Below are 16,440 nucleotides of genomic sequence, written 5' to 3' on the forward strand. Positions count from 1 at the left end.
ATTTAGAAAGAATCTAATGAAAAAGTTCAGTGATATCTAGATCTGTCCCTCAATTAGCATTTTTTTGGTGTTGAATATGATAAATGCCTCAATACCCTTAACAGAAGTTCTAGACCTTTTTAAACATGGAATTCTAAATTTATGTATTGGGTGTGTATATACATATATAAATTTCACATCCTTTAAGTAGCAATTATGCCCTGTAGCCAGGTATTTGCTAGTAGCTAATGACTGGTTAAGGTAAGGAGGTTCTCTTTTATTTTCTTCCTTAGTCAGTGACTGCCAACAGGTGCCAAACATGTTCATTAGGGAATTACTTTAGAAACCAGGGACAAATTAATATTCCCATAGAGCCTGACTGCCTTTAAAGCTGATAACTGTAATTTTGAATAGTCTTACATCCTCAGTGACTACCAGCGTGCGGAGCCCTACCCGTTCTATTTTCCATCTCACTATATAATCTCTTCCTCACCTCTTTCCTGAGCTTTCACCCTTGCTGCACTCCACCCCACCTTTCCTGACGTGTCCATGTGGATAATCTCATAATAAGTAAATACCCCCTGAAGAATTACAAGGGACAGCACCACGCTGGCGCGAACTCTTCCCAAGGCCGCCCTTTCCCGGAGGCTCCCCCTGGATCCCCGCACCGGCACCGAGCGGGGCCGCGTCCGCCAGGGGGCGCTGTCGGCCCTGCCAGCGCCGCCGGGCCCGGGGCTGTGAGGGGCAGGGCAGGAGCGGGACCGCCCGGGGCCGGCGGCCGAGAGCGGAGCAGCCCCGCATAACCTGCTTCGCTTTTGGCTCGTTTTTAAGAGGCGGAGGAATCCCAACGTGAGTCTTCTATGTCTTTTGTGAGCTGTGTCTGACGGCTCGCAGCCACTCTGCCGGCCCGCCGTCAGCAGCCTCAAGGTGCCCCTTACAGCCGCAGCCCCCACAACCGGCGCTGGCAGCGTCCCCGTTCCTACCACGGTGCCTCCACTCGGTGCTACCACTGCAGGGTATTTGACCTAAGTCACCCCTTCCACAAGCTGCTTTCACAGAGGCAGCCCAAACCTGCCTAAAACATGCGCGGGGAAGCATTCCCGCGGCCGCCCCGGCACACGAATTCTCTCGACGGGCAGCACGGTCCTCCACAGGCCCTCTTCGTCAAGGTCGTGATGGGGGCGACCAGGTGTTACGAGTCCTCCTCCAGCGCCCCAGCCGCTCCCCGCGCACCGCCCTGACCGCCCGTCCAGGCGTCCCGCGGGCACGCCCCTCCCCAGGGCCATTGGCTGCCGCTGCGCCGCCGGGGGGCGGCCGCGCCGCCGATTGGCCGAGCTCGCCGTCCGTCAACATAAGCCCGGCTCCTGTCACAACAGCGCGGGGCTGTGGCCGCACTTCCTGCGCGCTGTCCGCGTCCCCCGCCCTGCTCCTCTGGCTCCGCGGAGTTCCCCGCGGGCACCCTCCGCCCCGGGGACCGACATGGCTCCTCCGGGGAAAGTTGGCGCTACCGCCGCCGTGCCGTGAGAGGAGCGCCGCGGGACACCGTCCGTTCCTCCGTCCGTGTGACTCCCCCGCCCTCTCAGCACCCCGGAGAAGTTGACACCGCTCGGCGGGGCGATGGCAGAGGCTGCTGGCAGCAGAGAGCAGCCGGCGGCGGGCCGTGCTCCTCCCGACGCCGCTTACCGTGCCGAAGAGGAGCCCGAGGCTGCATCCCTGGACGCCGGGGGCAGGAGGCGGGAGCGCCGGAGCGGCGTTTCGGCCGTGGGTACCGCGGAGCGCTTCCCCGGCGGCAGCCTGGGGCCAGCGGCAACGCCCGACCCCGACGCCTGCCTGCTGGAGGCGGCCAAGGCCACCCCGCGGAGGAGCAGCATCATCAAGGTGAGGCTGTGCCGCGCCGCCGCGAAGTTTGCGCGGGTCCCGCCGCCGGGTTACCCAGGCTGAAGCCGCCCTTCGGTGCGCCGCTGCCCGTGGGAGGGGGCCGGGGTGGGCAGAGGGGCGGTGGGACCCCTCCAGGGACGGGCTGCCCGCACTCTCCGCGCAGGTAAAGCGGCCGCGCAGCGTCGCTGCCCTGCCCGCGGCGAGCAAGGACGGCGGGGCCGCGGCGCCGCCTCCCCGGGGCCCCGGGGCAAGGTGCGTGCCCGGAGCGAGCGGCTCGCCGAGGTCTGTGCTGGGGTGCTGCTCCCGCCGCCGCTCAGAGGGGTCGTGTGTGACCCATGGGGCAGCTTCCCGCTGAGTTGTAAAGTTTTTGCATAGCAGTTCGTATCTGTTCTTATTTAATATTTATGAAGCACCTGGAAGGCAGAATAAATAGCTTCTACAGCGCTGGCTTTCTTAGTTCTTGAACAGTAAAATATGCAGTGTCACAAATTAACAGAAGGTGTGTTAGGAGACGGACTGTAGTACAGGTTGTTGCGGAGCAGCACCGGGTGTTTAGCACCTTTAATGTGAAATTAACAGGTCGGGCGTGACCTTAAAGCCTCCGCCTTTGTTATTGTCTGGTAAGGAAAATGGTTTTATGATTCTGTTGATTCTTCTTTTTTTCCGGCTTCTTTTTTTTTTAATAAACTCTGTGGTTTTGAATTTAATGGCATCTCCTTGCAAGTGTGTAGGCTTAGCCGTCAGTTTCTGGGGAACCGATGAATGAAATCTCCTGGGCGAACTTAATTTAGCATATGGTCACACGTGATCCTCTTGTTAGTGATTTGCACTTGGAAGGCATCGGGAGAACAGCGGAAGAGTCTCATCTGTAAATGTGTGAAGGCGCTGGGTAGAGCTCTACCTTAATGCTGGAAGCTCAGGACGCATGCTTAGCTCTTGCAGCTTAATATGTCTATTCAACGGAAGAACAGATACGTGAAATACTTGCTTTTTGCATTTTAAAGCTATAAACGCTCAGAGGAGACCGAGGTGGTTAAATGCAAAAGAGCCTCGAGGGTCCTTTGTAAGTTTCACGTTGAACTATTAACCCATTAAGTCCAGCAAAGCGTTAAGGGTGGTTTTAGTTTTGTAAAGACATCCACTATGTCTTTACATGGGAATGCTTCCAGTCTGAAGTTGCATAAATGTATAAATGCTTTACTAAATTAGGACCAAAGTTCTGTAACTGTACTGGTAAGGACATATTTTCTCTTAGAATTGTGTGAAGGCTTCAAAAACTGAAAGTACATAATCTTGGATTTCAGTTAAAAATGAATAATTGTTTTTACAGACCCTACCAGTTCCATGGGGTAGATGTGTTTTAATGTCATAAACGATGTATAATTGTTAATGACTGAGTAGCATTTTCACTACTGGTTGGTAACTGATATTGATAATTTAGCACATCTGATAATGATCAGCACATTAGCACATAACGCTAACGATCGCTCTTCTAACTGGAGGAAGTTCCTTGAGACCTATCTCAGGATGGTGTTTAGAAGGAGAAAGATTCCTGACAGAGGTAAGAACGTATTAATGTTCTTATACAGGGAACTGGTAAGGCCTCATCTGAAATACTGACTAAACTCAGTTTCCTGTGCTTAGGAATGGTGCATTCAAACTGGAGCAGATGCATAGAAGGACAGCTAGGATGGGCTGGTAAGGTCTCTGGATTGAATACTGTATGAGGGGGAAAATAGATTTCTTGGACAAAAGCAAAGGACTCATGTGTAGACCCAGTCTGGAAACTACAAAGTTACTCTGGGCCCTGTAAGGGTTTGGAATGGTCTTTTGATAGGAGAGGAATGAAAAATACCATTGTTAATCTTAAATTTAGTTGTTAAATAGATGGATTAAATTAGATAACACGGCTGTGTCTCATAGCAGGTGTCTGAACTTGAGAATTCACAGGCCGTGCATCGCTAAGGCACGATGTTGGGACCTCATAGAGAGCATTGCATTTCTTTTCCCTCAAGGTTGTCTCAGTGGTATATAAAAGTGTTTTGAATCACAGTTTTCCTTTGGCATTATATTAGGAAGTACTATTAGCTTGGGGTAGAAATTAAAGAATGTATTTGTCTGAATTTTCAGGAATTTCTAATGTACTAGGACATATTCATCAAGTGTTAAATGCAAATTTTAGTTGGAATTAAGATAAAACCCTCCAACTCATATTTTTTCTTTTTTTAGGACTTCAACATGCAGGATTTCTGCACAAGCATTATATTTTACAGGGAAATGAATTTTCTAATGATTTATTATATTTATTTTACTCCGAAATGTCCATATGTTCATATAAATCTATAGTCAAAATAGTATTCCATTGCTTCCTCTAAGCTGATCTTATCTGCTGAAAAATGTGACTTAGGAAAGCAAAGGAAGTTGCACAGTAAGGACAAGCTCTTACTCTGCAGGAGTTGAACATTCCTGCTCTGTTTTCCCATTTATCTCTCAACTATTTAAAGGTGTTCTTTAAACATGAGTTGTCTTGCTTAGTTAAGCAAAAAAGTTGAAATTCTGTAAATTTAGATGGTCAAAGTACATTTCTAACAGCATTTTTCCCCAGCTGTCTTTTGGAACTCTGCAAGTCTCAAGGTTAGCATCTGAGAGTTCAATTCCAGTGGAAGCCAGACTTGCTTACATTGGAGTGTTCTGGCGCCCACAGTATAACTGTGAAGTACAAAGGCTGAACAGGGACTTGCTTTAAAAACCTTTCCTGCAGCAAAATCCACTTGGCATATATTGCAAGTAAAATATGAACCCTTCTGAATAATCTTAAGTGTGTTCATGTAGCCAGAAAATTGTTATTCCCATTTTGCTTTGCTGATGTTCACAGCTTTGTAGATTGAGGTAAATGTAAAATAAGATTCATGAGAAATAGTTGTAGCTGTTCTTGTGCATTAGGTTGTTTGACTAATGTGCGTTAGTTGGTTTTTTTTAGGTTTTGTGTTTTGGTTTTGTGGGTTTTTTCCTAATGCAAGGAAGAGGTAAGTGGTCTTACTACAGAACTGGAACAAGAAAGGGAGTTTGCCATGAGGAACCTGAAATCAGCAGACAAGAATGCTTGGAGATAAAACTAGAGAAATGGCAAGAGATCATAGAACTTGACCTGTTTTCTAGGAAGTCTAAAGATGGAGTATGCGTTGATTAAATGATTTGCCAAGTAGGGTTTTTTTTTTGTTGTTGTTGCTTGTGAATAATCCAGGCCCAGTTGTTCACGAATAGAATAATAACTGGAACCAGTTTTAGGCCAGGAGAGCAGAAGAGAGTGCTTGGAGAACTGGATTTCTGCTTTCTTTGCATGTAATGTTTTGCAAGCCTTCCTGTGGGGGGGCTCTAAACAGAGTAAATGGATGTTGTTTTCCTTCTGGCATGTTCCTTCTGCCATTGCCATGTATGAGCACTTTAATAAATGAGTAGGAAGGCTGTGTAATTTGTTATGTAATGCTACTGAAATACTTTGTAGCTTTCTACCAAAATATTTCTGTCAATTCTTATCAGGCATCTCTCTCTACTTTGTTTGCATGCAAGACAAACTTTTGGGATCATGTGTTTGTTTTCTTCCTGGATCTTTGTTTTAAGATACTGTAGCAGATAACGCAGCAGACTGTGCCCATGGAATGAACTTGAAGTAGCAGCTGCAGACTCTTTAACTCAGACTTTAACTTCAGTCACAGTAGAGCTGTGAGTCCTTTCACTGAAGTTCTTCCAAAGGCCATTTGCCTGTTTCATGTAGAGATTTCTTTTCCTTTAAAAGCCGGTTGAGTTGTCCTTGCTCATAATACCCTACTAGCCTAAGAACTGCAAGTTTTCTTTAGGGTTTTGCACTTTAATTAATCAGTGGAAGTGTATCAAGATAGCCAGCTGTCTTATTTCAAGACATGTATTTATGTTTGTGATGTTCTCAGCTTTAAAAAAAAACCCTGCAATGAAAGCAATGAGGCTTAGTTTTTTCAGTTTGTTGTGATGTGTGGTGACAGAATTCAAGTATTTTTACACACCACATCTGTCTATGCAACATAACTATTAAAGTTTGTTTTCACAAGACAGTTTTTCAGGACTGTAATGCTTCTCCAGAAGCTTTTACATAGCTTTTTGTTGTGTAAGCTTGCATTTAGGCACTTGTTGCTTAATAATCTTTAACTGTGACTATGTAAGATTCATTATAGCTGATAAACTACTTCATTGTCCAATGCTGATTTTGTCATGAATGTATTCTTTTATGTATATGTACCAGAGGGAAAAAAGGAAAATATGTAAGTTGACATTACATTAAAAAATGTGGTAGAGCCTAAAAAGGCATTTAGAAGGGCACGAATGAAACGTCTAGCCATGCAAAGACTGCTACAAAATAGGAAATTCACTAGATAGATCTGGAAAAAGGTAACTGAGGGGTGATACTTTTATGTATGTCAATTCCCAAACATTGTGGGAAACAGGCAACTGATATTCACTCCTTTCACAGAATGTCGGGGAAAAAGCCAGTGGCAGTTCTTTTGCAGCTGGTTGAAAATAAATGACAATATTTCCTGATGCAGCGTGTGAGTAAATCATGCAGTTTACAGCCCCAGAAATCTGTGCAGTCATACATGTAAATGGGTTTGAGCAGGTTTGAAATGACAGATTGATGAAGAGAGCTTCACAATGCACCAAAAGCATCTGGCTTTGAAAGTTCCTAAACTACAAGTGCTTGAACTCTGGGAAGCCACAGCAAAGAATCGACCACTTTGTACTTCCTTGCTTCTTTTGTGTCTCCCCAGGCATGTACTCATCTTGGGATACCAGCCTAGGTTGATCTTTATCTAACCCAGTATCTGTTTGTTAAAAAAACTTAAATGAATTGTGAAGAGACCCAGGAAACTGGTTTCTATTACTGCTAGTATAAAATTTCCTTAGAAATTAAAGAATCTTCTTTGTTAATTTACTTATTTAGAATAATGTTTGCCACCTTTACAGAAGAGAAGTGGTTTAAAGATATTTTTTGGATTGCTGTGGTGTAGCTGTTTATATTTTCATAACATTGCACCTCTGTTTCGTATGCCACTGTTTTTCCTTAAGCATCTATTCAAGGCAATTTTGGATTGAACAAACACTGGTTATAGACCTGCTTTTGTCAAATGAGTTATAGCCAGTAATTAGTATCAGTGAAGATGGGCAGTTTTTCTTTGACCTGTTGTGTTTGTCACTGGCACACATTCTCATGGGTGGCAGTAGGCATTTCAGACTGGAGTTTAATTTCCATCTCTTTCCTCTTTGTTCTTAAAGCAACATCAGTAAATCCAGTATAGCTCTGCCTAAGTTGGTAACATTGTAATGAGAAAGGTTTAGGTCTTGTGGAATTTTTTATGTCTAGCTATCAATAGTAATTATCATAGCAATGGAAACCACTATATATAAAATTATTCAGGTGCAAGATTTGGGCATGTGGGTCTTGGGAAGCTGTCCTAAAGGCTCATCTGGCTAAAAGTCTCCTAAAAGTTAATGGGTGCCCTTACACTGACTTGTCTAAACTTTACTACTTGAAAAATTTTAAACAAACCCAAACAACCTACATCCAGGGCAAACGGCTTCCTTTGAGGTTTATAGCAAAAATGTCTGCTAAGTATTCTGGTAGTAGTCCATATTTCTTGGTTTGGTTCTACTTGGCACATGATGTAACACATGACCAGTGATCTCAGTGAACATGTGGGTACAGATGGATAAAGCCTTGTATTTGGGGTATTTTTCTGCACTAGTTCATAGGAGTCAAGGTGATGTGAGTGTCTTGCACTGGAATTACTGAAAGGTGACCTTTCTGTAGGATAACAGCAAGTCCAGTGGTCTGCAAACACATGTTCTGGCAGGTTTTTTCAGGAAGTTGTTTGATAGGTTTTCTAGGTAAGAGGTAGGAGCTGTTAAGGTTGGGTATAAGAGATGAAGTTGGTGATACTGGTTGATTTGTTTTTAAATTATGTGCATAAAGACTTTTGTGCAGAAGTACACAAATGATTAAAAATAGTATTCTGATGAAGTAGTGGGGCTGGTGGACAGAGCAGTGGCAGAGGAGGAAAGCTTTCTATTGCTTTCCAAATATGTTAAGCAGCTGTTAATAAAATTAAGTTTTCATGTCTGTGTGGAGATGCAAATCCTGTTTCTCGTGCTAATATTTTACTCATTTTGTAGCTCCACTGAGATCATCGCCATCTGTAACAAAAATGTTTTAATTGAGTTAATTGTATATATTTTTTCTGTTCTTCCCTACAGTAGATGTGAAAATGTAGGCAGTTACTGTAGAACCAATAATATATCTGCTGTGGTGAACCATTTAGCTGGTCTTTCTTGTAAACTTAATCAACATATTTGATGGGTTGGTGTAATTTCTGGTAATACTGGGTGATTTTTCTAAAATATGAGGAAGGATGATTAATATTACATTTAATAACACATGTATTCTAGGTTGTTTTTTTTAGCTAATGTGACTTGAAGGTTTTGACATGCATGACAATTCAAGAGCTACTCAGACTTGATTAAAAAAATAAATGCCACAAATGGCTAAATGCCTTTACTAAATGCTAACAAGTTCTGAAGACTCATAAAGATCTTTGTATAGGTTAGAAATGTATTTACAATCAAAGCCTTGTTCTTAAATCTTTCTGTATCATAAATATTCTGGGGTTTGAAATCTACTTATATAGAATCCTATTTTCTGGAAGAGTCTTATGTCCAAAGTTTGCAGTTTTAAGTGATTATTAACCCCCTTCCTGAAATGTGTTCAAATTGCTGAGATCATTGTAATATCTTCATTATGAATATCTTCAGTCATGGTTCACTGTTTAGTGTGTATTTATTTAGTTGAAAGTCTCTGACCATTAAGTCTCTGACTTTGTACTGGAATCAAACTGAGGTAAAATATTCCTCCTCTTCCAGAGCCACTTACATCAATGAAAGCCTTGTGATTATTATTTGAGGCAGCATGCATCAGGTAATGTTATTGTGGGATGCCTATTTAAAGGTGTGTCTCAGTCTAAAAGGTAACTGGCGCCAAAGTATTACTGTACTGAGGGGATTTTACAAAAAATATATTCTAGCTGTAAATATGTACTGTGAAGATTGGCTTCTCCTCCTGAGTGGCCTGCTCAGGGGAGTACTGACACACCATGTTTTAGGTAATCCCAGCTGAAATAGCTACAGAAAACATTCATTACAGTCCTATTGAATTTTCTCCAGAAGCTCTCCATCCTGCTGGATCCTGGTTGTCCTTCAGGTTGACCTATGTTATGCTGCTTTGGTACTCTTTGAAGGGGTAAAAGGAGCATGTGTTTGCTGCCCAGTTCTTTATTCAGAGATTTGTTCACAGTGGAAATGTGTTTGAGTACTTCAAAGTTGTCATACATTGATTTGTGTGGGTGTAAATGGCTATAGAAAATGTAGAGTGGTTGGTAATTAGGACTCAAATCATCATTGTTCATTGGATGCCTATTTTGGTAATTGGGATACAACTTCTGAATGGGCAGTAAGAACCTCAGTTGGAAATCTATTCAGTATGAAGCTGGCTGCTCAATTGCATACCTTTCAAATAAGTCTAGAATCAGGTAAAATGCAGTGCTCAGCATTTATTATTTTATGGACCCAAAGTCTGTTAAGCTAATGTTGAATGGTGATTCTCCCAGAGTCATTTGGACCTAATTACCTGTATTGTGCTAAAATCACAGGGTGCTTTTAATTCATTAGATGGGTTTGATGGATTATTAATTTGTTTTGCTTGTAGGCTATGAAAAGTTTTAATGCTATTTCACTCTTTCAGGTAGTTTGGAGGGTAAATACAACTAAAAAGGGAGTTTTTTAAGTAAAATGCAGGGTGCACTTGTTGTACGAGATGCCTGCTGCTCATGGAAATATCTATCTTGCTTTCGTGTGTATTGGTGGACTTTTTTCCATTTTGTGTTGATGCATCTTCTGGAGAGTGTGTCTGCTTAAAAACCAAACCAGAAGAGCAAGCAGCCAGACAAAAACTTCTGCCAGGAGTATTGATGAAGAATATGCCATGTATTTAAGAAACTCTGTTATATTGGGTCCTACTGCAGTCAATGCATTTTGAAGAGTAGGTGTGCTTTGGAGACTGCCTGAGAATGACAGCTACACCACGCTTGCAAGAAAAAGGCAGGAAGTAAATAGCAATAAGAGGTAAAACTCCTTGATCAGGAGTCAGGTGCTAGTGCTTGAGTACACCAGAAAAGCCACAGGCCAGAGCAGGGTGAGAGCATGTCTAGAAGCTCAAGTGAAATTCAGAAAATTGGATTATATGTAATCAGAGTGCTGCTGAGAGCACGGCTGTCACGGGGAGCAGGCAAGGCTGAAATAAAACCAGGGAGCCTGGCTGGCAGAGTGGGCACTGGAGTCAGGAGTCAGCCAAGGGTGCACAAGCAGGACAGGGGTGAGGTGGAGGACCAGGATTTGAGGAAGAATTTTGAGCGCAGCCATGGGCATCTCATTTGCAGATGCAGCTCTGAGCTCCTGTGTAGGGAGAGTCACACAGGACAATCGCAGGTTGTTGCCTGAGCTGGGTTGCTCTGGTTTTGTGGTCTTTTGGGCATGTGCTGTGCTAGAGGTGTGTAGGTGTTTCAGGGGACTGGCTGCTGAATGATGTCAGCTTTGGGGAACCTGGAAAAGAGCGCAAGGTGGCTGCCAGAAGCCAGAGGGTTTTTATACCACAAACATTTATGGCAGCCCTGGTTGAGAGAGCAATGGGAGGATGATTGAGGGCTGCCTTGGTCCTGCTCTTGTCAGCTTGGTGGTGAATATTTCTTGCCTCTCTCTTCTTAAGTGAAGATTGCTGCCTGTTTGGGCATCACCTATTAAGCTTTCCATACCCCTGTAGCATTTAGGCAAGCTTACCACTGAACTTTAATACCACTGTGTTGTTTTAGTTTTGTTTTCATTGTTGGGATGATTTTTTGAGAAAATAGATGATCTTGGTGATTCTGTCAGTTTTAGCCTACTTGCATAGAAGAAGGAGAAGAATAATTTTTACTTAATGTTAATTTTTCTCTTAGGACACAAAATACATTATGGGCAACACTTACCATAAATGAGTTCTGGGTTCTTGCATTTAATTTTTTTATAAGCTCTAGTTTTGCTTGGAAGGCCCATGTGAATTTTTTTTTGTTGTTGTTTTTCTAATTTGATTTTATAACAACTTCCATGAATATCTGATTAGAAGTTGCATTTGCTTGCCTAGAGGGACTACTGAACTCTTTGAGCAAGAGCTGTCAGGAGAAAGCACTGTGAATGGATTACTGTAAGATCCTTCCTCTTTTTCTGAATGAGATTGTGTAGGAGGTTATTGCATTTATTTAGCAAATGTAATAGTTTAATAAAAGTACTATATTCCATTGGAGTGTGACACACCTCCAGGCTACCTCATGTAAATACTGTCATAAAAAATTCTCTGAGCACTGGCTAAGAAATAGATGTTGGAATTCATGCAACATAAGAAAAAAGAACTCTGCAAACATTTTGTGTTCAGTGGTAGATGGAGCCCTGTCCCCTAGACTGCCTGGAAGCAGCACAGCCTTTACTTGGAATGGAGCCTTCATTTACTGGAGCCAGCCTTGCTCTGTGAGTGACACCCAAGCCTTGGCACGGGGGTAAGGACGGGTTTGTCCTGGGACATACACATGGATGTATCCTGAAGGAAGGCTTGTCTTCTAGTGTTATGTAAAATCGGTTGTATTTGTGTATGATTTGGAAATGTAAGTTATGGCATTCACGTAGCTTGTGAATTTCTTCCTCAGTGTTATGATTCACAGTGGCAGTTGCTCCCTAAAGCAATGCAGATTTTCAGTATAAACACAGTTTCTGCAGTCTGAAATCAGTGGCAATTTTCCCATTGCCATCAGCGGAGGAGGGATTGGATTGAACACAAATAGCCAATCACTAAACCCTGTTATTTTACCTCACAATTTTCTTTTTCAGACTCTCAAAATGTGGTTAATTATGTTATGCTGATTCTACTTTGAGCTAGGCAAGGTTTGTTTGGCAAAATTGTACGACTTTAAATATCAGCACTAATAGTGCTGAAGAATGAATTTTGGGGGATTATTTCTAGATAAGTTGTTCTTATTAGAAGCACAAAAAAGACCAAGTTTTTATTAGAACTGAGAAAAAAAATAGATGACAGCTCACAGCAAATACATTTGTTTGTTTGGCAGTGCTGCTGCGGCATCTGTGTGCTGGATGCAGGTTAACAATTCTGTTCATATTCAATACTTCTTTTTCCTACATCCTTATGGATGAAAGGGAGGTACTCTCATACTTTGATGGACAGGGTTAGTGCTTAGAAGTGAGTGATTTCAATGGACTGATCCAAATCTCTGTTTGATCTTGAGATCAAATTGGAACCTCTTTGTGGCCTTCAGAACTTTCTCCTGGTACCCTTGGTTGCCAGAGGAGCATTTCCTGCAGCAGTACCTTCCAATTTTGAAGACTTTTTTTTTTTTTTAATTTTAACCATCATAAATACTTAAATTATTTTACATTCTCATGCTGAGCATAGATTACATAGATCAGTCCAAGGACCGTAGTATTTTCCTGCAGAAGTAGCTGGGCTGCAGCAGTAGATGGGGAAGGATAAGTAAATTGTTTGGCTTGGGAGAGTGAAATGCGAGCGAGTTAAGCATCGTGCTTTGCCTAGGCTCAGCAGCTCTGCTGGGAAGGGGCATGGGTGTGGGGAGCAGGTAAAGCTTAAGTGATAGGAAAAAAGGTTGGTTTAATGAGATGAGGTTAACGTCCTCATTTGCATTGACCAGCGTAAAGCCTGTAACGATGTCCCCATGTGCTGTGAAATGCTGACATACAAGCACTTGTGATAAAATCTTGTGACTTTGCCCAAAGAGCTCACCTTTCTGAGGGCTAATGGCCAGTATCATGTTTAGGTGTGAGCTGGGGCTGGATGGATGATCCCGTTTACCAAGAAGAGATGAGTCTGAGGGACAGGGAGCATGTTAAACAGGGCAAGGCAGAGCACAGAGCTGAGATGTTGGGAAGCTGCACCTTGTACCTGCTTGTGGCAGTGCCTGTGATGTCTGGGGAAGAGATCAATTCTGTTCCCTTTGAAATTATCAAGACTTAAATCCTGATAAATAAAAAACCCTGGAGCTTAAGAGTACACTCTTATCCTGTACAGCGGTACCTTGCCTACCCAGTATGGAGGACCACACATTTTTCATAGCTTACTTAAGAAAATTGGTGTAAAGCTGGTTCCTGGCTTCCACACAGCCCTGATCTGCAAAGAGGAAACTGTATCTCACTTCAGACAAGCTTTTAACTTCTCCAATGATACACAGCTCTCAGCTTGAATAAACAGCTAGCTATATCCTACTGCAAGTGCATTTGGCATAGTTTTTAGAAATTTGAGAATTTGAAAGGAACAGTGTGGGCACAGTGTTCTGTTCACAGGAGAAGAAATATCAGCTTTCTAGCCTAAGAAGGTTGCAGCATTTTCTGTCTGCTTTGAGCAGTTGTGAGGCAAAAGATAGGACCCTGCTGAAATCCACCATTGGTGGGGTATAATCTGGAACTTTATATTTCATTTGAAATACCATTTCGTTTGTTTATTTATCTGTACACCTACTCAAGGATCGCAGAATGTCTCTAGCTTGTGTTGTGGCATATTGCAGCCAGGAGCACATATTGCGCAGTTCTCCAAATACTACTCAAGGAAAACACTGAAGTGTTTGTGTCTGGATATGTGTATGTTCTAAAGAACATAGTTCCCACTTGCTCAGTTTATTATCTTCTCTTTCATCTATGTATATAAGTATTGTATATACTTTACATGATAGAAATTCACAGAACATGTTGAATTGACTTTTTATGCACAAAATTTTGCATTATTGCATCTTTTTGGCAGTGGGAAATTATGGTGTTTTTTCTTTGCATGAATCCAAGAACTGAATGTGGTAGTTATTGGGAGATACAGCTTCTTTTCAAAAGGAAGAAGAGGCCATTTAAATTAAGTATTGCAGCAGAAGTATATGAATAAGAAAGTCAAGTATGGTTTACACTGCTAAATTACTTGCATGTATTGGAAATATTTGTTTCCATCTCCTGCTCTTTTTGGTATAATGTAAATACAACTTGGAATTGTTTATTTGAAAGGTTTTAAAAAAAATTGTATATGGACAAGTCTCAAGTTTAGAACTGGTGGTCATCGGGAGGTAGCTGAAACTAAATCTGGTACTAGAGTGCCTATACAGTGATTTACATTAGGTCTTAATTAAAACAAGATTCTTTGTGGACAAAGGCCACTGGCCCCTTTCTTGTAAGATGGAGATGAAAATAAGAATGAGAACAACCAGAGAATGAAGAAGACCAAACACTGCATCCATGGACTGATGTGTGTGCTGCAAAACTGGTGTGCTTACCTACAGCCTGAGCTGGTGTTTTCTGCAAAAAGCTGCTGTAGGAGGAAGAGAGGTGCAGACTGACTCGTGCTGCTGTGGCAGACTGAGAAACAGAGCACTCCTCCTGCCAACAGAATTGCTTGGACAGAGGTGTTGCAGGCCAGAGGTTGTATCTGTTCTTCTGGCCTGCTACATCAAAGTAGGATTTGATCTGTATGGTTCTTAGGTAGAAAAGACTAATTGGGAGCCTTTGACAAAGAGCCTGGCATCCCAAGTAAGTGTTACCTTTGTGAGTGCTGGATAGTGGGAATTAGAAATGAATGCCATCTTTCAGGGTAGGACCAATGAATGCCCCCAGCAGAAAAACAGCAGTTACTGGTGGGGTGATAGGATGTAAGAAAATAAAGATAGTGCAGATGGTAATCTCACCCCTGAGGAGTTGCAGCTGTACTAATCACCAAAGATTAGGAGCAGCCCTGCCCTTAACAGGCCACAGCTGTGTCTAATAAGGATGAGTGCTATAAAAGAGTGGGGTAGCTGGGTGAGGAGAGCTGCTGGAGTTGGTTGGCTGTGCTGTGGAGTCAGTGCTGTGAGGAGATGCCCGTGAGAAATCACCAAGAAGGTATGGAACTTTTGCAATAAGTTGGCAACAAATGGATTCTATCCCCCCACAGCTACTTGCAGTTTGGGCAGGGCAAATTCTTCTTTGATCTTCCTGGCTGTATATGCAAAAGGTCAGCTAGACAGTTGAATTAATAAAATAGTTTGTGTGGTGGTTTTTCTTTGTTGTTTGTGTTTGGTTTTGGGTTGGGTTTTTTGGGGGGCTGGTTGTCACGCCTACCTGTATTGTAGTAGTTGTTCAAAATGCATTTTCTCTTCATGAATTTTGTATGTGTGTAATTAGGAGCTGATATCTGAATCCATGGGGAGCGTTTGGGTATAACCTTGTATTGCTCCTTTGGGTTTATTATGCTCCAATAAAGTAATTAATGGGTGAATGCAAATATGAAGTTAAATTATATGAAAGAGTAATGTTGTAGAAGGGATGCAAACATGCTGCATGTCTGTGTAACCTGATATCATCAGTTGCTTCTCAGGTGGCTTGGCTACCCATTAATCTCTACACCAGATTTTGCTGAGGTACAAAACTTGACGATTTCCTCCCTCTTTCATGTTTTTGAAAATACAATGGGTTTTGTTTGCCATTTGGTTTGGTGCTTTTTTTTTTCTTCATTTGTTTGTTTTAGTTGGTTGTGGGTTTTGTTTTGTTTTCTTAATTTAACTTTTTTGTTTTTACTGTTTTACCATTGCATATATGATATGTGTTTTGGTTGCTGTATAAAAGATTTTACTACATCAGGAAGGCTTTTGGGACAACTGTCATGCTTGGATGAATGGGTTGTGGCAGTTCAATTGCAATTATAATTTTAAATCCCCTTAAAAAAAGGCTGGGGAGGCTAACTTCAGGAGCATTGGACTCAAGACATCAGGGAGGTATTTAGCATCTTTCTGGAAAGACCTGAGATGGCTGGACCCATAACAGCTGTTAAATGGGCTTCTAATGGTGTCAGATGAGCCACTAAGAACCAGAGAATGCCAGGCTTCTCTCTTTTCTGTGATGATTTAGCGCTCAATAGCAGTGAAATAATCCAGGCAATGCATCAGGGAGAATTGCTGCTTTTCTCAAGTGTTTCTTTAACTTTCAAGATAAGCTTCATGGTGTTTCCAGTGATAATAATGATTAATGCTTCCTTTGCTGTTGACTGCTCTAGGGTTTGTTTCTTGGTAGTTTATATACTATAGGAGAAGTTTAGCACTGTCTCTCCCAGCAGGTCACTTCCAGCCATGCCTAATTAATTGAGTCATTACGATAATGGATTTGTAGTTGGTTTTACAAATCTGTCTGAGTGCCTTCTTCCCTGAGGACACCACTGTACCTTGTACTGAGAGTTGTGAAAAGCAAGAAGAAAAGTTTAACTGCCAAGTAACTGCACATAGGAGCATTCAGAGACTTGGAAGAGAACAGCTCAGGAAATAATTCCATGCTCCTGCTCACTTCAAAGTATGTTCTGTGTTGTGAAATGGTTACTTTCAGGGGGAGGACTGTTTGGCCAAAAGAGAAAGCAGAGCTTGAAAAATGTTGGTGGAAGGACCTTTCCCA

The 16,440-nt window shown here is 42.4% G+C and overlaps 1 protein-coding gene across 2 annotated transcripts in view; it reads left to right on the forward strand.

Annotated features, from left to right (window-relative positions):
* The first annotated feature begins 1,357 nt into the window (after positions 1 to 1,357).
* Positions 1,358 to 16,440, forward strand: part of PLCL1 (phospholipase C like 1 (inactive)) — a 178,828-nt gene continuing 163,745 nt past the window's right edge. Inside the window, exon 1 of one of the 2 annotated variants that reach the window (XM_030952894.1) lies at positions 1,358 to 1,857. In XM_030952894.1, the coding sequence (XP_030808754.1) occupies positions 1,597 to 1,857 (261 nt within the window). In that variant the 5' untranslated portion in view covers positions 1,358 to 1,596. Of the gene's footprint in view, positions 1,858 to 2,864; positions 2,921 to 16,440 lie in introns of those variants that run through there. The other variant, XM_030952895.1, reaches the window with a different exon arrangement.

Source organism: Camarhynchus parvulus, chromosome 7 (genome assembly GCF_901933205.1).
Source record: "Camarhynchus parvulus chromosome 7, STF_HiC, whole genome shotgun sequence".
Taxonomy (NCBI): Eukaryota; Metazoa; Chordata; class Aves; order Passeriformes; family Thraupidae; genus Camarhynchus; species Camarhynchus parvulus.